This window comes from Dioscorea cayenensis, chromosome 19, assembly GCF_009730915.1.
Source record: "Dioscorea cayenensis subsp. rotundata cultivar TDr96_F1 chromosome 19, TDr96_F1_v2_PseudoChromosome.rev07_lg8_w22 25.fasta, whole genome shotgun sequence".
NCBI lineage: Eukaryota > Viridiplantae > Streptophyta > Magnoliopsida > Dioscoreales > Dioscoreaceae > Dioscorea > Dioscorea cayenensis.
Genome location: NC_052489.1, coordinates 26,525,572 through 26,547,897, shown reverse-complemented (window position 1 = coordinate 26,547,897; position 22,326 = coordinate 26,525,572). Strand labels below are relative to the sequence as shown.

The window sequence follows — 22,326 nt, the reverse complement described above, 5'->3', positions numbered from 1 at the left end:
TAATTAATTGAATATATGCACAGGTATATTGATATTATGATTTAAATGAAGTTGTATATTTTTAACTAACGGTGGGTTGACCTGTTGGTATAGACTCTTTCACGTAAAATTGTAAAAGAAAATTGTAAATATATATATATATATATATATGTAAATACTTGTGTCTTACATATGTTTTTGATATTTTGATATATTTTTTTTTTTGAAAAAAAGGTTGCAAAGAGAAAATAAAAAAGCCACAAAAATTTAATTGGATTTTAAATATGTTCTCGAAGTTCCAAGATGGTGTGTTCAGCTGCACAAGTTTCTCGCGGAGTCTGACAAGAACATTGCGTGTCAGATTCAATTATTTCAAGGCACGGCTCCACACTTTCACTGTTCTCCAAACAGTATGGAATCCAAGCAATAGCTTAAATTCAAGAAATTAGAAAACAAAGATCACATTGATTAAACTCATCTCACAAATGGAGTCTCAGACAAACAAACAAACAAAGATGAATAGTAGGCGCAGCACAGGAGCAACAATAACATCAAGTGTTGCTGTTGCATGAACCTAACATTTATAGAAATATGCTATCATGGAAAAATTATGAACTCTATGGACTCTCCAGAGCAAGAGAGCTTCCTTATTTGTGTTCACTTGGCTTCAACGAGTTTGTCAATAAGCTCAGCAGCATCCTGCACCGTTGCAATGTTTTGAGCACTCTCTTCCTCAACACTGATGTCGAATGCTTCTTCTAATCCCATCACAATCTCAACCTACAGCATTAATACCAGATTTTCAGTCAATGGCTAAAACAAGCAAAGGATCCTGATAACAAAATGGTTCTAGTAACTAGAGCATTGTTCTCATTTAATCCAACAATAATAGAGGTGGAGGGAATAATTATTTTAGTTAAAAGGTGTCTACCGTGTCGAGAGAATCAGCGCCGAGTGCACTGAACTTGGTTTCAGCAGTAACAGCAGTGCCTTCAGGAACGGCCAACTGCTTTTTCACAATTTCACACACCTTATCCACTGTCTCCTGTTTGGCCTGTCAATACAGAAGGGCTTTGTCACTTACATTTGCCAGGGCTTATAGTAACGAGATATGGATATAAAATCACAACATAAATTCAACTAGATGCGATGGGTAAGTTTAGTGCAGGAATAAGAACTATAATAACTAACAAAACCAGCCATGCTTGAAGTGAAATGTGACATTCCATTTCACTTCCCGCATTTATAATATCCACATGTGGCCATGTTATCCAACTGGTTTCCAGCGGCCCAAATATTATTATGTTGGGCAAGTTCAAACATCAAGTAATATTTGATAGTGCCAATAATAGCTGCTGAAGATGGTTGAACAATAACTAATGTTAATGTGCTATGAATTCATTTATCTTCTGGAAAGCTATATGCTGCTGATACTAATCAATCAGATCCAAAATCAAATGTATGGAGAGGAAAGGGAAACACTAAAAAGTGCTAAATAATGGTCACTATAAATGCTTGTACCATACTTGACAGCTAATGTGGTATGGGTTTGTTGATCATCACTTGTCAGGATAGAAGCATGCTATACTAATTTATCAAATCCAAATTTTGAATAAAATCATTTGAATGTTCAGTATGCACAGATGAATAATGGTTTAGTTATTTATTTTATTAACCAGGAATGGTCAATACAGGACTAAATACAAGCAAGGATGTCTATATCATAGGAATGATGGGTTATATCCTGCTTTATCAGGAAAATGGGTAAAAAAACATGACCTGGAAGTTTTGAGGCAGAAATATATCTTAAAAGCCCAAACAAGAAGAGAAATGCAAACATCATCTATTGAATATTTACAAGAAAATCACAAATGGAGTCTCAGGAGAATCTTCCTTTTGTATTCCATCAATCTACGCCTGCTCTGTTCACCAACAAAATTTGGCTATATGGAAACACATTACTAGGCTCATACTTATCCATGCAGCATAGAATATCATTATTCTCCAAAATCCATTCTCAAAGACCAGATTCCACTTTGCTAGAACAAAAAAGGATTGCATCAGGCCGCAAAAATATTCCAAACTATATAAATATTCCCCTTTTCCTAGCTTATATAAAGAATTCAAACAGTTTATTATTCTACAAAAGACTGCACCAATAAAAAAAAAAGGCCAGTGCTCACATTCCACACCAACCGTGGTTAACTTGTTATAGATTAAAAAATCTAAAATCATTCAAAGATTTCTATACTAAACGCCTATAATCACAAACTTTAGACTATAGTCAAAGATTATAACAACTCAAACCTAAATCTAGACTCCCTATAGCTCAGAAGCCTCCACCACTTATGAGACCATCCGAAAGTACTGTGAATACGGCCAAACTACTACAAAATAATGTACATCCAAGGCAAGTTTGATGCAAAGATACAACATGTTGATCTTCTCTTTAATCTTAATGTTTGTGTTACCAGAACGATTTGCAAACAGAAATAATTTTCAACTGCACACATAACACACCAGGAGCCAGGAACTGCTAAGAGATATCTAGGTATCTTTTAAAAGCTTATGACCAAAAAAGCAGGCAGGTGCTCACAGTCAAACACACCAACACCAAGGTTCCATGTCATTCAAGTTGAGCATGTCATGCCATCAAGTACGGATGAAGCACTACTAAGAATAAAAAAAGAATAAATTTCCAATGTATGAAGCGATGGAAATTAGAATGTTATGACTCATCAGGCCAACTACTTAAAACCAGTGGTAAAATACATTCTAGTTTTCTAACAGAAACATGTGTCTCATTCGGCGTTGCTTGCGCTCAGTTTGTATCCCTACTTTTATTTAATTAATGGTTGTGGTTTAACCACCTTTAAAAACCATGTGTCTCACAAAAGAAACATACCGCACAGGAAACCTGAAGGCGAAGTGACCGGAAACTTTTTTTCTTTGGCTGGAAAAAGAAACCAATTTCAGAGAAGAGGTCCCACTCGCTCCCTGCACATCAGCAAAAGATACAAAACACATTAAATTTTTTTTCCAGATAAAAGTCTAGCAAAAGTTCATGTAAAAGGTCATGTACAAGCAAAGATTCCAGAATTCAGACTACCTTCATGCTTGATAGATTTTGAAATCAGAAAATTTTTATTATCATAGCAAGATGGCTTCCTATTTCTTTGAAACATATCCATCAACCATGAATAATTATTCCTCACAGATCATGGAAAAAATTTCACACAATAAAAAAAATCCAGAGTTACACTTGTAATTCTATATATATATATATATATATATATATATATATATATATATCCAATTCCTTCATCTTTTCCAATCAACTTACTGCTCAATAAGATATCATCTCTAATAATACCAGGTAGAACAAAACCAACAATTTCTAACCAATCTGAACCAATATCCACATTTATTATTTTTTTTAAAGCAACGGTTTCGGGAATCAATGGAATAACAAGGAAGCTAAATTTCATTCAACAAAAAACAGAAAAGGTGGCTCCTTTAAGAACCAAAAAGATTCAAAACAAAGGGAAAAAAATAAAAAAGGAAAAAACCCAATCAAAACAGCGTCCTTAGCACCGATTGCCACAAACAAAATCCTCCATCAGAAAACAGGGGATAAAATGGTGACCATATCGGAAAGAAAGCTGAAAAGGAGTAGATCAATACCAGTGACCGAGAAGAAGCTCCTGGCCGAGCACTGACGCTCGAGATCGCCGTTGCGGATAGCGAGGCCATGGATCGAAAGCGGCGGCGAGATCTAAGCAAAACGAAAGACCTCCAAAGCGCGACGAGAGCGAACTGCGTGTCTTGTTGAAATGGTTCCCCTTTTTAAAGCTGAGCTCTGATTTGTCCTCCTCCCGGGTAGAGTATTGTTATTATCGACATGAACACGTGGCAACATTTTGCATCAATTTTAAAATGCTATTAATTTAATCTTCCCAATAAGAAGATGACGCGTGTACGGTTTTCTTTAAGCTACTTGGTTCCTGAAAAGTAACATACACTTTAAAAGACCAACACTACCTCGTTTGTATCGAGAGCGTGAAATGACTAGAATGCACTTGGGTTTTGCGGTGTTTATGATAGGTATTATAGTCATTTCGAAACGGTGGGTTTTGAGGAGCTTCGATGATATCGAATGGGTAGGTTGCCGTAGGCCGGTAAGTGGGTGCGTCTTGTTATGAAAAGGTACATAACTTTTATTGTGAATGGTTTTATTTGCGAAAGTCGAAAACCACTTTTTTTTTTGTTTGTTCACTTATCTCTTAAAAATATATATATTACGCTATGAAGTTAAGAAATTATGGGATATTGACTAATCAATGTTTTATTGTAATTATATTTTATAAAGAGTATAACACAAATGTTATTTAATAATCCATCAAAAGGGAACGGTAATTGTGTACTTTATTTGATCGAGTTGGGAATTTTTAAACGAATATTTAAAGCCGTTCAAAAGAAACGGCGCCATCTCGAAAGTCCCAATTCAAGCAAATATGAGAACTTAAATATACCTAAAAATATTATAAAGACTAAAAGAGATAAAAGTACATAACTACAAAGGACATGTATGACAATTATACCTATAAAATATAATACAACTTCTTGAAGAAATTGGAAAAGGAGGACATAGAAGAGTTTGGATACAACCGGCAGGTAGGGTTCATCTAGTCCATTCAGAAGAAAAATTAGGATCACACCTTTAAGAAGATGAAAAGGGTAGTGTCATATACTCTCGAGGTGACCGCATTTGTGTAGAAGGGGATGATGAAGAAGATGACTGGTGTGAAGACCAAAGAACTCATGCTTTGCCTCTCTTGTTGAAATGTACATAGAGGATCCTTCCTCAAAGAAGATCACCTTCAAGCCTGGCACTGGGCTTTTGGATGCCTCCCTGATGTCAGCATTTGAGGTTGAAGAATAGAGAGCTTTTAGCAGTTCCTATGCTATCAAATAAGCATTTTAATATTCCATCTTTCTTGTGTTTCCACAGATTGGTATTATGCCTGTATTGTTAGCAGTGCTCCAACATGGCCAATGCAATAGTAGCTAATTTACCAATAATATAAACTATGACTTATAAGATCTTAATAAACATTTACAGATTCTGATGTTATTGCCGGGTATACATTATTTCCATAAATATAAGTGTGGCCACATAAATCAATCTTCCGCAGATTCAAGCTTTTTTATTAAACATCCTAATTGCCATGAATAGCAGCTGGAAGCATGATTTTGTTCCAAAACTCCCAGATTACAGCATAACAATCCTGCTGGATAAATATGATTAGTGAAGGTTTGCAGTTACCAATGGCAAGATGCAGAAAACTAGAAAAGTAATTTATATATTAAAAAAAAAGGGCTTACTGTGCAAACTGGGCTCAAGAATTATCATCAAGATCATCATCATCTGAGATAAGACAATCTTTTATTTGGTCTCTGAAAACAAAAGAAAAGGCAGATAATGTTAAAACAATATTGTCCCCCACATTTTTCAGTTAAACTTTGCTACATGGCATTGTCTGAATATTGTATCCATTGTGATCTAATTATGATAAATGTGGCAAAACTATCTTGTCTGAAATTGAAGTTAGTATGATTATCCAGAGCTTGAGGTCCCTGAGTAACTCATGAAGCAGTAAGCAAGTTGATTGGCAAGTCAGAAAATAAACACAGGGAGAACCTAGCAGTTTAAACTAGATTTTGTATGGAAATTAGGGCAGCATAAAAACATAAATAAGGGAACACATTACACAAAAAAATAAATGTGAAGTTTGCCCTCACCGTAAGGAATTGATATTTACTCTTTGAGTAAACGGTTGGGGTAATAGTGCATAAAACTGCACCAGAGGTACTTCATTCTTGGGAAGGATCTGAAAATGGCAGCTTTGACAACATTGAGAAATAAAATAATCAATGGATTCTTGATAATTTTCCTGAATTTTTTTCAAATTCTGCAAATCTGATTTATCTAAAGGACTTCCACAGATTGGACAGAGAACTTCTTTGGTGGAGCTATCATCCTTGACATTTTGGAACTTGCTTCGCAAACGTGAGGGTAGGAAATCATGATAACCATTCTTGCTAAATTTATTGAAATGAAAAGGCTTGAGCTTTTCTGCTGTTCTTAAAATTGTGCTCTCACGAGAAGGATTCTCATCCTGCACATTTTTAGCATCTTTAGAGAACATTTCATAGTTGTATGCACATAAAATAAATCTGTTGATCATTGCCACTGGCAAATTTTGATTAATCAAAATCAACAAAGAATAAAAAATAACTTAATAATTCTGAATATTGCCTACCTGCAACTGTGTAACAAATGATGAGACCAAAGCATTAATACCCACACAAGGTCTGTCAAGCAGCTTCTGCGTCTTCAAACTATACGGTCAATTAGAATGAGCCATCGTAAAGCAGCAAGTCAACATGCAAATTTGGAAGAAACCTTACCCATCAAGATGACAGACCATGCTGAGCTCCTGTGCAAGGCAATCTCGAAGAGGAAGCACCACTGGAATTTCCCATCTTACATCAATGTACTGGAAGTCAGCAGGTAAAGAATAACCTCGACCCTGACAAAAAATATGACAATAAACCCTCATCAGTTTCACCGAGTCTTTATTCATAACTCATGTCTAGATTTAAAACATGAACACAATTAAAACACAGTAAGATAACAATGGCGCAGGTTGGCTTCAACAAACCTTTACGGTTGCAGATATTATATGCCGTGCTATTGCCGATGTGCATGATCCAAGGACAAGCTTGTTGTATCCACGTTCCAAAGCTATCTGGAGAGCATTTACATAGTAATATTATGCATATACCACAGCATTATGAGTTCAAAAACTTGCTCCAAAGATACAAACTATAACCTTTTGTAAGGAAAGCAAGCGCAAATAGTGCAAAAAATCTTCTCTCCCAGTAGTATCAGTAATGGTTTCAAGCAAACCATTCAGCTTGCTCTTCCCATCATTGGAACCTAGAGAACAAATACTCTCAATGGGTAAAATATGCAACTCTTTTTGTACAGGTGCCAGATCAGAAACTATCAACTTTATTTCTTCTATTGCTTTATCAACTTCACAAGATGGTTGATTAGATGCCACACGTTCATCAACAAAAGCAACACCAACACCAAATACTGGAAGAGCTTGAGATTTACTAGCAACCCAGCTAGTGAATGCTTTGCGTTGCATTTCATGGATGAATTGCAAAGCTACCCTGACATAAACAAACAAGAAATTGGCAAACTAAGTCTAGAAGAACATTATGGAATTGAACCGACTATCATAAGTTTTTTAAAAGAAAAATGCTGCAGTAACCACATGCTTTTGCTAGTTGAAAAGCATTGAATGACAATGATTCAAGGATACATTGTAATTCAAAAGAACTGAATCATACATTGACAATGAAGAGCAAGTCCCACTATGCTTTTAATTTTTTGCCTAAATAATAAGACATTAAGACAAATCAAAACCAGCCAGACAGTGGCTCATCCTCTGAGATCCATCGCATGTTTAGGAGTCCAGTTAAAAATATAATGCACCCTACAGAATTTAAGCAACTAGTCCTGAATAAAAACATGGCCATAAATCCAATCGAATTGCTTAGTTTCCGCAAAGAGAAAGAGCAACAAGTGATTCAACAATAAAATAAATAAATAAATAAAAATATATATATATAATCGCAGAATGAAAAAGATAAGCCAACAAAACATTATCCCACAAATACCTTTTAATGAGTAATCACATCAATTATCACCCAAATATCACTGAAAACAAAATTGGAATTGAATGAAATTCATGAAAGTTCAATAGGATTTGCAAGCAAAACAATACCAATTGCAGTTCAAAGGAATCATCTTTTAGATCCCAAAACAACAAACAAAACATCAGGACCACCGGAAAAGAACGCATGAGAGAGGGAATAGGGTAAGACCTCGAGGCATGGCCGCCGGAGAAAGCGACGAGGAGATTGTCGGAAGGGGATATCATAGCGTTATTAGTGACGGCGAGCTTGAACTTCCCGAATACGTGCCCGCGGAAGCAGACTGCGCACATGCTGCTGTAGAATCGTTCTTCCGCCCCGCACTTGCTGCAAGGAGCCGGAAGCCCGTTGCTGGTTGGCGGCTCCGCGGCAATGGAGATGTTTTGGATAGGGATGGAGCTCTCATTGAAATCCTGGGCGCCGTCGGAACCAGAGCAGTGGGATTGGCACGTGGTTCCACAGGAGGACATGGCTTCGTTTTTTGCTTGCCGATGGGTAGCGAGGCAACCTAGCGAACGAGAAAGATGAGCCGGAGACGGTGACGGCGACGGTGATGACTCTAAAACGAGGAGGGAGGCGGCACCGCCAAAGTGAGGCGCAAAGAGTAGACCGCCGAGAGAGAGAGAGAGGGGGGCGCGATGTGGCGACGCCGGGAAGAGGAAGCGGTGGCGAGAAAATAGTTAATAGGGTTTCATGGAGTATTTATTAAATATTCCCTCCTCCTGTCGTCAATTTTACAGTGATTCACATAATTTAATAAAAAATTAGTTATTTTTATAAAATTACCTCTAATTTATAGTTTTTAAATTTTTTTTTATATTAAATTTTAATAAAAAAAATTAAACAGAATATTAGAATAATTTTAAAAAATAATAATAAATATTTTTTAATATTCAAAAATAACAGATAAATAAAAACATGAGTTTATGACAGATAAAAAAGAACTAAAAGAGCAATATTTAAAATGTGATTTTTGACTTTTGCAAATAAAGACAAATTGTTTTTTTCAATTCTACAAGTTTTAATTTAAGTTCTATAATTAAGTTGTTTGTTATTTGAATTAAATAATTTTTAAAACATTTACTACTTATTTATTCCAATTAATTTACATAAATTAAACAAATTAATTAAAATTAATTTATAATTTATAAAAAATTGTATTGATTTTTCTATATAATCGTTATTTAAAATATAATTTAATAAAATATATTATTAAATATTATTTTTAAAAATTATAAATATATATTAAATATAAAAGGTAAATTTAGAAAATAATATTTATTATTTTTTTTAAAATTTTAAATGAACAAATAAAAAAAACCTTTAAAATAAAACAAGTAAAAAAAAATCGAAGAGAGCAAATTATATATTATGTATATATATTTTATTAAAAACTATGCATTTGCTTGGCTACCGAGACTATGGACTTAGTTAGCTTTAATTGGAAATCTTATTTTAAATATGGTTAGTAAGTTATCACTGTTTAATGGGAAATCTCATGGCTTTGAGATTAGCTGATTATGAACATGCTAATATTTTGTTGGGTGACTTCTTTTAAATTTTTTTAGTTCTCTAAAAAATATTTTTTTAATAAAATAAAACAGTTTATTTATTTATTTTTAATATTATTAATATAATAAGATACATTAGAATCGCTTCAATAACCAAATGGTAAAACATTAATTCTCTTTTAATACATAATTAAAATAAAATAATAAAACTATATGTGAAATAATTTATCCATATTTCTGAAAAATTAATACACTAAAAATACAAGGGTGTCAAAGTTATAATAAAAATATTTAAATGTGTAATGTGAATAACTCAATAAAGAAGGGGACGTAAAGCATATTCTCATGAGACAAATGAAATGCTTCTTCTTTGGAAAGATTTAATTAAAATTATTACACATTTAAAGTTAAATATAAAAAAAAACCAAGGATCAAACATCATGTTTTGCGCAAGGTGAGGGCACGTGAGTCGGCGTTGAGCCTTGCTCCCCACACGTGCACGTCCCTAGGTTCTGATACTTGTCGTTTTTCTCAGAATTTTTTTTTTAAAAAAAACAATATATATATATATATAAACAATTCATACTTTTATTTTATTTTGTTTCGTCCAATAAACAATTTAAAATTGTTTTGATTTTTTTTAAACAAATTTGAGTCAAATAACAATGATTCAAACTTCAAAGCTCTTTCTACATTATTTCGGAAACTTAAGAATTTGTAAAATTATATGAATATATAATATATAAATAGAAGTTTATTAAAATAACAATTTAAGTAAATAATTCTAATTTGTGATTTTAATTACTATCTTTTTGAAGGGGCTTAAAGTAATTTTCACAAAATAAAAATGTGTTACAAAGCACCGTTCTCATCGTCAATGGCGGATCTCAGGACTCCGGAGAGTTTGGCTTCATCTCCGATCGAAGGTGTTCATCGGAGAAGAGATGACGGTGCTATCGAAGAGGTTCCAATCTCGCAAGAATCACCGCTCAATTCCATCGGGCACCTCATCCAGAGTGGTTTCCAGTTCGAAGCGGAGAGCCTCGGCGTGGTCCGTCTATCTGATCGTCTCGTCCCGGCTGCCACGGACCTATGTCGGCGTCACCACCAATTTTGAGCGCCGGTACTTCCAATTTCCTCTCTTCTTACTGCTTTATGATGCATTCTTTGGCTCCATGATAGAATGATTTGGGAGGGTTTGATTAGATTGCATTGTATGTAGCGCAGTAAACTTATTAGGGTTCGAGCTTGAGCAATCATAGAATCAATCAATCTATGCAATGCGATGAACAGTGCACTGGTTGAAATAATCTGTTTTTTGTTATTTAATTATTTTTCCAACCTCCAACATTAGCATGCTCTAGTGGTGAGATAACTTTGCTGTGATTGGGCAGGCATGAGTTTAAAATCCTGAAAAAAGCATTGTTAATTCACTGTATATTGGGGTTCAATAGGTCCACTTAACAAGTCTTTATTGTTTCATTGTACATTTCTTAGGGGTGGATCGTTTTGAGAGTGCTTGTTGTCATTTGTTAAAAAAAAAACTTAGAAATAATTTAGTATGTCAAATGCTCTCGGGTGTCTTGAGGAACCTTTACAAAGATTCATGTTTTGTCAGCCACTAGCTAGTAGTGGAGTCAGGACTTTGGTTGTCGGAATTTTTATGAACAGCCGTTGGATTTATTCATGTACTTCTAGCTAAAAGAACAGTGGCTGTTCTGGACAAAATCATTTGCAAATGGCGGTGGAACATCTGAATTGAGGCACTTTTCATCATGATGCATTCCATTTTTGATGTTTGAGTGAGAGAATAAAGATCTTCCTCTTCATGAACAATGAAGGCGTTAGTCTTTAATTTGGTGAATAATTTATTTCTTAGCATTGTGAACATCCCAATTAAAAGGTGTACGTAAGACACTTTTAAAGAAGTTGTATTTTAAATATTATTCCTATGACTAAGTGCAAATGGTCCTGAGAAAAAAATATTTTTGAGATACAATGTCTATTAATCGAGAAACAAATTTTCACACTTTATGCTTTTTAAAAACTCATTTAAACTAGAAGAGTTGAAGAAGTTATGACAATGCATTAAAGTTATCTTAAAAAGTTAATTTTAAAATTAATATATTTTTTTTCCAAAGATTTATTTTATTTTTTATTTTTGGAAAATTTATATAACACCCAGGGCAACAGTGTGGTATGTCTTAGAATTCCGTGTATTCTTTCTTTAGCAGCACAAATATGCTCACTGAAGATGCAATCTGTTATCCTTAGCTATAATCAGTCACTTATTTCATATTTACTACAGATTTCTTGTCCTTGTGTAATGAGTTTACCTATTCCTTTATGCATTTTGTTTCTCTCTTTTAAAATTGCTTGAACTTTTCCTTCATGAATATTTTTTTTTTGTAGTTTAAAGCAGCATAATGGTGAACTCAGGAGCGGGGCTAAAGCATCATCTGCAGGAAGGCCTTGGACGCTTGCATGCATTATTCGAGGTTTCAGGAATCGAAGTGAAGGTATTCATATGTGGTGTATTCAGTTTTATCCTTTTGTAACATGAAAGGACCAGCTTAGCACTTTTAAGTAAACCGTCCATTGCTGCCTTTTATTTGAAAAAACTATGAGAAAAAAAAAAAAGCTCGTTACTTCTTGCACATCTTGTCTGCTCTCTGGCGCGAGAACTACTATGTGCTATAATATATGAGTTACATTGCTTTTGTGATAAAACCACCAAACATTTCTGGACTGCTGGACAATGCAGCTTAACTGTTGCTTCACAATGTGTTGCCATCTGTCATCACTAGGCCTATAAACTAGCCATAACCACCTAGAAACAACTCATCATTGACGGTGTTAGGGCCTTTGTACACTGCTGAACTTCTCCTTAAGAAATTTTGATGCATGGCTTCCTAATATGTTGGTACCCATCGTCACAAATAGACTAATTATTACTAATCAGAAACAAACAACCAATAACAGTGTCAATATGATTTTCTTTTTATATTTCAGTGGCATTTTTCTAGGATTTGGACATTTGATGGCATATCAGTGCCCTAGTAAAACTAATCTGGTCTTTGTGATTGTGTTGCACCATCATGTCAGTCATGCCCAAACAGTTAATTGCTAACGCCATACATGTGGATGCCTTTGTTTTTAGTATATTACGTAAACCTCATAGCCTAGTTGCTTTTTATCTCGGTCTGATTGCAGACTTTCTTTATGTAGTTCCCCAAGTAAATTTGGCTATTGATACAGATCTTATCTATTTATAGCTTGTAAGTTTGAATCAAAATGGAAGATCATCTCTCGAAGGATGCCAAGGAAAAAGAGCAGGGAAGAGCGGTCCCTAAATTTTTTATTACAACATCGGGAAACAGCTCTTAGTAAGCTTAAAGCATCATTTGATTGCAGTTACTTGCAAATCGAGTGGCAGTCCAACTCCTCTTGAGCAGTGTCCATCACGCTAAGTAACCAATACCAAAAGCTCAGGTGACAAATTATTGCCGAAGTTATAAAAGTTAAACACAAGCCCAGTGAATTTCTGCTGAGTTTAATACAAATGGAGTACAAGTTGGGTTTATCACTTTGGAGCTCTAATTCTATTATATTTGTAAAACATCAAGACGAGATACTCTTGATTACTTTGGAATTATATGTGCCACTAGGTTTCAAGCAAGCTTTTTTTATTGTCTGCAAGTTTTTTTTAAATAAAAACACGCGTTGTCAGAGGGACTGACACAAACTGACAAAGGAACTTGTTACGGTGACTTAACGATCTCTTAATGATAAATTTCCTCTATTTTGCAACCTGAGGTGAAAACATTGTTTTTTCTATAAAGGACTCACATCAAGATCAACAAACAATACATTTCGATATGTGAATAGTATTACTGAACTGTATTATAAAAACGCCTTTTTACACATTTTATGGTTTTTTTTTATTATTTATAATTTACATAGAATTTATGAGTTACAATGCCTCACGTATAAGTCAATCTATAATTTTTATATGATAAAGATTCTATAGTTTATTGTTTTATGATGCCTATTTAAAATTTTATAGCCTAATGTGGTACATTGCTGGCACATGACAGGAGTATTGGCTTAATGGGATAACATCTTTTCAAACCATAGCCACATAGGCCTTTATGGAGGCACTGCTATCATCGTGTATAGTATAGCTATTTTAGCAAGGACATCTTTTTCTTAATTTGTCTTCAAATGGCCACAGAACTTTATGGAGGCACAACTATGATTCTGCATCTAGGTATTTTAGAGAGGACAATATCATTTTAATAATTTGTCTTGGATGCTTCAGTTGTTGCCCAAAGATTAAAAACTGCTGACTGTTGGCCATAAGCATGCAAACTTTCTTTCTTTGCCTGTACTTACCTGTGCATTCATTGTACAGGTAGGATCAAGTTTACTCTGTGTAAGAAGGCTAATGATCCATTCTTTCTAAAGCCTTAGCTAAATGAATATTAGCTCAATTTCCGATTCCTTTCAAATGGATATTCTGATTCTCTGCAAATTTCTGTTTGCTTATTAAGCCTTCTTCTCCCTATTAGAAGTACCAGAAAATTAGAGGCAACAACTCTGCTTTAGTGTATCAGTTATTCTGAATCTGAATAATTGCTTGTGTACATTGGTAGATATTGAGTAATGAAACTTTGTTGTATTATTTAAGATTTACCTTTGTTTCATGGTCCTCAAATCTATACAAGTTACTTTTTACAAATCAGCCAAATTTGACACTAATAAGAAAATAATCATCACTTGTAGGATTGCCACATTTTATAATTTCATGTCAAATTTTGCCTTAAGCTCTCTATTAAATCCTCTTCTTCTCTAAGCCTTGTTAGTGCAGCACGGTGAATCTGTCGAATTCTTTCCCTAGAAAGGTTCAATAATCTACCAATCTCCTCACATGAGTGAATCCTCTCACCAGCAAGTCCATAATGCAGTCTTATAATGTATTCTTCTCTTGCACTCAATGTTGTAAGAAGCTTCTCCATGTCTTGTAGCATCAGTTGTTTACCGACAATAACTTCTGGTCTTGTTTCATCTGGTCCTGGAATAACATCCTGCATGCATCCCAGACCAGTATCACAGGAGAGGTGGAGAAAATATTCATTCTTTTCTTTGCACAAACAAAACTGCACTATATCCTGTTAAATATTACCTCGAGTATTAGTTCTTGGTTTTTTGCAGGTCGATTGATTGAAATTGGATGCTTGCTTCTATCACTTACAAGCTTGACCCTGGAAGCACTTAAGGCTGTATGGTCTGCAATTTCCTGGTAAGTAGGCCATCTTCCTAATTGCCGGTGTAATAACGAGGTAGCATTGGCAACTTTCTTTGCTACTGCACTCATGCTTCCCTGCAAAATGACCATATACAGGTTTTAGTTACTAATTTATTAAAACATAAATCGTTATGCATTACACTGATGTATGACTTGCTAAACTGAGTTGAAAGTTATAAACCCACACCGGTTGTCTCACAAGTCTTGATTTTTTAGCTATAGCTTTAATAATTGCTTGTTTGATCCACCAATAAAGATATGTCGAGAGCTTGTTTCCTCTCTTGGCGTCAAACTTCTGTACACCTTTGAGAAGCCCTATGCTGCCTTCCTGAAAATTTACCAGGAAAAATATACAAGACCGATTTTACAAATTAAAGCACTACTGGAAACAAATGCTTTGGGCACTTCGTTGCATGTTGAACCTAAATTTGTACTTACTGATATGGGTACTGTCAAATGGTTTCATTTGCTCTAATTTCCTTAGTCACAAGTTGTGATGATTTTGATCAACTATTTATTTATGTCTTTAGGATGTATTCTCATTTTGTTAACACTTTATAGCACGGACTTAGTTGCAAATATTTATCTGTATTTCTGGGGTGAATATATTTCTTTCATCAAAAGAGGTTTATATTTTATAATTCCTAATTGTCGATCACCAATGGATTTGCTAGTAAAAGTTTAGTTCCTTAGTTACTCTTTTCACAGAGAGATTTTAAATTTTAGTTATTTCAGTTATGATGGTTTTTAAAGGAAAAGTTTTTGTCTGGTTTGGCATTTATCAAGGGCTGCTTTTAAGGTTCACCTGGATCCAATTAGCCTACCTGAGAATTAAAAGGAGCATGAGGTGAACCTGGATGAGGTCCTGGAAGCTCAATCCTTTGCCCTGGTATGGCGTTGCAATGGAAGCCACAAGCCTTTTGTAGCTGAGGGTGATCCTTTCTCTGCACTCTCGAGCTCTCAGCAACACCTTTTCATCAGATCTTTTCTTTGTCCTACAACCAGTTGATGCAGCTTCAAGCATGGTTCCTTCCTATTGTCATCCATTTTCTCAGGTATGTCAGAACAATTATTATCAGCAAAGTTTATAATATATCAAAAAATGATGTTGGTGTTATATCAGTTTGACATGCAGCTAACATAGCTATAAAAGTATCATTCATATCTTAGTATATGATGATAAATTAAGCCCACTTGGAATGCTCATCTTATTACCATTCCTATGCATGGTTAATTTAACTTCAAGAATGCTCATCTTATTACCATTCCTATGCATGGTTAATTTAACTTCAAGATTTTATTTGAGTTTCTGGCATGTTATAATTGTACTAATCTACACCATAATCTTGTATAAGTTTGAATTGATTGAAAACAAAGAACTGAATAGACCAGAGCAAATGATTAACAAGTACATATATTGCTTTTCTTTTGTTAACAGGCTTGAACTTTACCTTGATGTAGCCGGAGAATTCACCCTCTTGACGGCGTGTTAGATATCTGGATCGCTCTGACCATGCAACACCACCTTCCATCAAGTCTCTGCATGAATCCCAGTCTCCAAATTCATCCTCTCTGCTGCTCTTCCTCCTTCGCCTTCTTCTCCGTGTTACCAAATCTTGTTCTTCCCAGAAATCCTTGTCCTCTTTGGTTTGCATGGATATAGTCTCACTGAGTGCCATGGCCAATGAGACAGCATCATTTGCAGCCTGGGCTGCTGCATTTGCGAGAGTGATAGCCTCGGCCATGGCTGCAATTATCAGAGAGTTCTCAGACACTGTCAAATGACTAATGTTATGTTTAATGACACATGAAGAGGGAAGTGTGGAGTATGATGGGATTTGAACACAAGGTTTTGATGGAAGAGCATGGTGATTTGAGAATAGAGTGGTTGAAGTTGAGTTGTTTAAGGAGCATGCACGTATGGCCATTGGGTGTTACTGCAGGTGAAGAAGCTATTTAGATGGAAAGGGTGAGCTTTGTGTTGCTGAGAAGGGTGGAGGCACTATGTATTGATCTCATAGCTGGAGATATTTTAGTTGTTTTTTGCTCTTTTTCTGTGATAATGAAGGGTTTGTTCTTATTAGAAAAGGAGGATAAGGCAGTAGAGTCTCAAATTGATTGCTTTTTATTTTTATTTTTTTTTTTCATTTTTTATTTTTCTGTTTGTTGGATTCTCTGTTATTTGTAAATCATGGTGTTTGGTTGTCACAAAGTTAAATTAAAGTTTAAATTTAATTCAGGTATTTTATAGTTTCATGGGTTTCAGCTTTGAAGCTGTACCTGGATCTGACGAAGAATATAGAATGAATTTTTAATTCTTCTGTGAATGATTGAATACTTTTTCCTTATTATTGTATTTTTAATCATGTCTCAAGCATTAGTTTAGCTTGAAAATTATAAAGAAAAAAAAAATACATTTAAATATAAAAGGACATATATTTTCCTCTGGTCATATTAATATAAACGTTGCCATGACAACCACAAACAAACCAGACATACACACAAGATAAAATCAAGGCCTACCTTGTATTTTTGTCAGTTTATAATCAGTTACAACAATGCTCCAAGTAGAACTAAATAATAGCAATAAAATAACAATGCTCTAAATAGAACTAAATAAGAGAAATAAAACACATTCCATTAAAGTACATAAAAGATAAATGAGAAGAGCAACCTTGTATTTTTAATAGTTTCTAATCGGTTACAACAATGTCCTCAGTAGAACTTTAAAACCGAAAACACATTCCAGTAAAGCACAACCCCCTCAATGATACATCAATCAGCTACAAAGACAGTCAGGTAAACCATAAAGGCAGATGATTGATTAGCTACTCAAGAAACACAAGTGATTTATAATAAACGTCCCTAATTTGATTTTTAACCACTTCATCCATCACAAGGTCGTCAAATGCAACATAGTCGTTTATGAGATAAACTATGGTAGAGTTCCGCATGTTAGGTACAAGTCCGATCTGAACTACTTGAAAACACTCCACATGCACTAGTGGATGGATTCGAGCACTCATAGTCATAGAAGGCAAAGCCTACAAGTAAGTTCTGAGATCCTCACATGCCCCATACACCCCGAGTGATCGCAACCTTGCTATTGGGTCTTGAAGTCAGCTCATACAATATCCGAGCAAATATCTCAGAATATTTTCCATCTGAAAGGAGTATCTCTGCGAAGGTGCTTTCATGAGCCAAAAGGGCAGGCCTATTTTGAGGTTCAGAAACCAGGCTCTCCAATATCATCGCTGCTTTCCTACATACCTCAGGTACAGGGTGTGGAGTTCTAACAATCTTCAGGAGTCGATCGACAGCCCTAAACGAATAGGTGAAAAAAATAGAAAAAGAAAAATTACAGAGGATTCTGTAGAGATATTATTAGCACCTAGTTAATAATAACTAGGGAAGCTTACCATCTTTCACTTGCAAGTTTAAGGCGGCAGTCCATATTAACTTCTGAGAGGTTATAGAGAGCCCCTATTGCTGCCGCTTGTGCATCCACTGCTGGCAAACTCAGAAGATCAATCAGCCGCTTGTATATCTGTAATGCAAACTAGTTTAACTTGTTGCACTATTCACATTCTGCATAATGCAGTTAATATGAAAAAGTATAATAGATCTAAAGAAATCAAATTGTAAAAGGCAATTCGTTCTAACTTCAAGATTCATCATTACAACATAAGACTAGACAAAATCATCTGCTTTTTAACAGTCTCAAACAACAAGGACCAACTTTACATACATTCTAAGTCCCAATCACAGGGTCTCCAGACTCCAGAAATCAGGAGAACAATATATGGGTCTTCAAATATATTATGAACAGAATAATTATCCATCAGCTTCAATATAAATCATAAATGGCCAGCCATTAGGTTTTGACCATATCAAGGAGAAGAACAGACCTGTGGAGCAAAAGGAAGAAGATATGGCTCATTATCAGGATTTATTATAAGCCGTCCAAGCATTTCAGCAGCAGCACAGTGCCAAGCTTTGATTGAAGATCCCAGCATTCCCATAATGGCTTGAACAGCACGCTTTTCACTGGGATCAGAAAATCAGGTCAGAACGTCGAAACCAACCAAAGATTATTTCATAAAAGGAAGCAAAACAATTTTAAATTATCACTCACGTCATTCTGATAAAAGATGGCTTTGAAGAACTGAATATACGCAAGTCAAGCAGAGGTGCCAAATTGACAATCGTCTCAAGTGCATTAGTTATGAGCTCCTCGTCCTCTGTTCAATTAGAGATTGGAAAAGTATGAAAATACTTTAAACTTAAAAATTAGCAATCACAAGGCACAAATTAGAATTGGCCTCTGAATCTTAGATCTCAATTTCATTTAAGTGAACAAAATCTAACAAAGGTTTTTTTATCAGCGTGTTGATCCTCTAAGAAAATCTGTGCCTATAAAATATATCAAAGTTTTCTTCATAGATAAGTGCAAGCTTATCCAAATATTTATTATTCCCACAAGAAACCTTCAAAACCTAGCAGAATAATTGAGTACCAAATACACGACCTATGTAACAACAGAAGTGACTGGCTTGAGCCATTTCAGGTCAAGGCTTTGCTATTCACATTTTCTCCTTTCTATGGATAAAAATTATCATGTTTCCATGCATCCAAAACCCTAAGAACATGGTTTTCCAAGCGTAAATAATGATGGTTCAATAATCAAGTAGAAAACTAAGTCTATTTAGTGCTCCATATATGACCTGGTAGATAAAGAAGCAGACATAGGACAAGCTAAGCATGATCTTAACAAATGAAATTCCACGGTGACAAGCGCCATACAATTCACAACAATGAAAAGAAATGAATAAAGGGTAAAGTATAACCAAAAGACACCATATCAGGAAACTAAATAAATAAGGGCCCTGGATACCAAGTACCTGTCTCATGATCTTCTATACATTGAAATATTGTTTCCAAGCAATGCCTATGTTGTGCCATAATCAGGTCATTATCTGGCATGAAAGAGAAATTTCTGATTATATTTGAAGTGGCAACAGCACATTGCTGCTTTTCTGCGCGCCCTTCCTCATCCAGATTAAACAGGCCATCCTCATCAAACCACCACTCTAATGACTGGCGCTTCAAGCCATTGCTGCTGAATAAAATTAAATGCAAAATTAAGTTAATATTATCTAGCTCAGATATTCAAAGCCTGATAATTCATAGTCCACATAAAAGGGGTCTACACAAGGTACCCAGCATTGGGAGGGGCGTTATTAGGATTTGTCACTTCATAGTCATTTCCAAATCCTGTGACTGCAGTATTTTCCCCTAGTGATCTTATTCTCGGGCGCTTTGCATATTCTTTTGGAAGAGCTATGTCCCGCCAGTCATCAATCTGCAATATCGTGATAATAATATATTAATTGCAGTAAAATTTCATATGCATGTGATAGCGTTACTCCATCACAGGGGAAGACAAGCTAAAAACTTATTCAAGATCCTACTGAGCACTCAAATGCAAACACAAATATTTCCACAAAGGTTTCCAATAAGCGCCGATGAAATTATATGAAATTAATATTGATACATTTTCATGGATTAAAAGAAGAATAATCTTGTTATCACATAAGAGGGATATTGATCCCACAAGTACTTCTCTTTCCCTATTCTGAGGAAATAAATTGACAAAAACTTCACAGTGCACATTGGAGAAAACTTTCTTATTTAAAAAAAGAAAGAAAAAAGAATAAAGGCCTAAGAAAATAAATTGACAAAACCTTCACAGTACCACATCAGAGAAAACCTTATAATGTAAAAAAAAAACGAAAGAAAAAAAAATAAAGAATAAAGAATAAAGACAAAGGAATAGCACCTACGATTTGTAGGAGAGCATCCAGCAGTCCAGGTATTTTAGCAAGGGGCACTGCATCCCTGCGCATATCATCCTTCTCTTTGAAGGAGAGTAATGCAAGCGTGTTCAATGCCCACGTCAGCTCACTCTTCAACCCACTTTGCAGTGCCAGGACAATTCTTTTGTTATTTTGATCTACAAAGTGTAAGCAAAACAATGTTTATTCAAACGTGAGCCACTTGGCAGAAGAAGATTGCTTTAATAATAGGCAATAAAACTGTATTTAATTTACTATATAAACCACAAGAATGAATGGATAATTATTCTCATAATCACAGATTAATGTAAAATAAAAATAATTAAACAATTCTTAAAACAACAAATGGACACATCTCAAGGCAGCTGCAGTGTGCAGCTGCCAATGCCTACGAAAGAAATTTTAGCTCTAAGCGATTAAAAGTCGGTCATCTTCCATTCTCACTGTGAACTCTATTGAATGTGATACCATATGCCAACACCTTAATGAAATTCAAACTTTCTGTCATGAAGTGTTACTTATCAAAAATAAAGTATTTTCCAGCAACTAACCATTGGAAAAACCAAAATGATGAAAGAAAACACAATCTACCAAAACAAAAATGAAGTGATAAAAATAAATCCTCACTGAAACTCATTTCCCTATCAAATAGACCCTCCTTACGATGGGTGACTGCCTAAACATCACTATCGTTGTCATAATTACTTAAAAATTGTTTGCTTGATTACTTACTGAGAGCTAGAATTACTGCTTCAGCACATCTAGTTCTTTACACTCTTGCATCAACATATGTTCAAGCAAAGCACATAACGTGGACCATTGCAAGAAATCAGATTTCAAAAGGTTTTTGAATAAAATTAAAGCAGAACAAACAAATTTAAGTTCATATTTTCTTAAAAAAAGAAAAAGAAAAAAAGAAAAGTTCTTTTTATATAAAAAAAATATAAATAGATCAAATCCACCAGATTAAAAATTTTAAATTTAGTTTTTTTTTTTCCTTCTCAGCAGATGATAATACCGTCAATCGTAATCTCTCAACCGGTAACTTATCATGATAATAGCTGCCATTATCTAACATGCATCACAATGATCTCATCAAGCACGGATGCTACTCGCATACCCCCAGAACTGCAACAAACCAGACGAAATTCATCGAAAAACAAGAAAATTGGGAAGAACTGACACAAGCTGGCCAATTCCAACAACTCCTAGTTACAATCCAGATCAAGTAACCCAAAACCCATAAACTCCACAAGAAAACAACTGCACGTCCGTATAAACTCCACAAAAACCATTAAAAAAAAAAACAAGAAAATCATCTCCATCCAAAACCCACCACACTAAATCCTAGCAAAAAATTTCCATTAGCACAATCCTAGACCTAATTCCATACATAGATACCCAAGCAAGAATATAAAAAGGCAAAAACGAAAGCAAAAGGAGGAAAAAAGGATTGGGGGCGCACCAGCGAAGGAGGCAGGGAGCTGGAGGGAGGGGCCGAAGAGGGAGGCCGGGACGGACGAGTCACCGACAGCCGCGGCGGCTGCGGCTGCAGCAGCAGTGTTGGCGGCGGTGCTGCCGAAGGGCCGGCCGCGCTTGGGCGGCGTCGGGCCGGCGCCTGCCGCCTTGTTTGGCTCTCTCTTCTGCATCTCTCGATGGTTGCACAGCGATGTCAAAAAGAGGAGTGGGTTGTGAGGCTACGAGCGGGGAAGGACTAATAGATGAATTAACTAAAGAAAGAATATTTATTTTTACTCATAACCCCCTTGATAAACACGAAATTATTTATTAGCAAAAATCAAAATAGTATAAACATTTTTTTAATCCTTAAATTATATTTTATGGAAATTTTATAATAAGCTGATCTAGAAAGTAAAAAATA

General features: G+C 35.1%; 5 protein-coding genes across 6 annotated transcripts; 1 reads left to right on the top strand and 4 right to left on the bottom strand.

The window, feature by feature from the left end:
- Positions 1 to 415: 415 nt before the first annotated feature.
- Positions 416 to 4,802, bottom strand: LOC120249297 (acyl carrier protein 3, chloroplastic-like). Its single transcript, XM_039257801.1, has 5 exons — positions 4,698 to 4,802; positions 3,664 to 3,754; positions 2,885 to 2,976; positions 911 to 1,033; positions 416 to 759 (listed from the first exon to the last, which is right to left on the bottom strand). The coding sequence occupies exons 1-5, from the start codon at positions 4,800 to 4,802 to the stop codon at positions 637 to 639; spliced, it is 534 nt and encodes a 177-aa protein (XP_039113735.1). The 3' UTR covers positions 416 to 636.
- Positions 4,803 to 5,050: 248 nt separating this feature from the next.
- LOC120250653 (cytoplasmic tRNA 2-thiolation protein 2) lies at positions 5,051 to 8,433 on the bottom strand. The gene is made up of 8 exons (XM_039259482.1): positions 7,942 to 8,433; positions 6,876 to 7,224; positions 6,705 to 6,791; positions 6,451 to 6,572; positions 6,303 to 6,381; positions 5,782 to 6,158; positions 5,365 to 5,436; positions 5,051 to 5,267 (listed from the first exon to the last, which is right to left on the bottom strand). The coding sequence occupies exons 1-7, from the start codon at positions 8,238 to 8,240 to the stop codon at positions 5,379 to 5,381; spliced, it is 1,371 nt and encodes a 456-aa protein (XP_039115416.1). The 5' UTR covers positions 8,241 to 8,433; the 3' UTR covers positions 5,051 to 5,267; positions 5,365 to 5,378.
- A 1,733-nt stretch (positions 8,434 to 10,166) lies between these two features.
- Positions 10,167 to 12,936, top strand: LOC120249895 (structure-specific endonuclease subunit slx1). The gene is made up of 3 exons (XM_039258597.1): positions 10,167 to 10,404; positions 11,694 to 11,800; positions 12,557 to 12,936. The coding sequence occupies exons 1-3, from the start codon at positions 10,226 to 10,228 to the stop codon at positions 12,730 to 12,732; spliced, it is 462 nt and encodes a 153-aa protein (XP_039114531.1). The 5' UTR covers positions 10,167 to 10,225; the 3' UTR covers positions 12,733 to 12,936.
- Positions 12,937 to 13,041: 105 nt separating this feature from the next.
- Positions 13,042 to 16,850, bottom strand: LOC120249894 (RNA polymerase sigma factor sigD, chloroplastic). The gene is made up of 5 exons (XM_039258596.1): positions 16,041 to 16,850; positions 15,443 to 15,622; positions 14,777 to 14,917; positions 14,467 to 14,664; positions 13,042 to 14,368 (listed from the first exon to the last, which is right to left on the bottom strand). The coding sequence occupies exons 1-5, from the start codon at positions 16,515 to 16,517 to the stop codon at positions 14,087 to 14,089; spliced, it is 1,278 nt and encodes a 425-aa protein (XP_039114530.1). The 5' UTR covers positions 16,518 to 16,850; the 3' UTR covers positions 13,042 to 14,086.
- Positions 16,851 to 17,246: 396 nt separating this feature from the next.
- On the bottom strand, positions 17,247 to 22,132 carry LOC120250518 (armadillo repeat-containing protein LFR). Of its 2 annotated transcripts, none has more exons than XM_039259340.1 (8): positions 21,910 to 22,132; positions 20,433 to 20,602; positions 19,809 to 19,951; positions 19,491 to 19,705; positions 18,725 to 18,830; positions 18,498 to 18,636; positions 18,009 to 18,136; positions 17,247 to 17,911 (listed from the first exon to the last, which is right to left on the bottom strand). In XM_039259340.1, the coding sequence occupies exons 1-8, from the start codon at positions 22,091 to 22,093 to the stop codon at positions 17,656 to 17,658; spliced, it is 1,341 nt and encodes a 446-aa protein (XP_039115274.1). In that variant the 5' UTR covers positions 22,094 to 22,132; the 3' UTR covers positions 17,247 to 17,655. The 2 variants fall into 2 exon arrangements, with proteins under 2 accessions (XP_039115274.1, XP_039115273.1); XM_039259339.1 differs by having other exon boundaries at positions 19,491 to 19,708; positions 21,910 to 22,131.
- Positions 22,133 to 22,326: the final 194 nt, after the last annotated feature.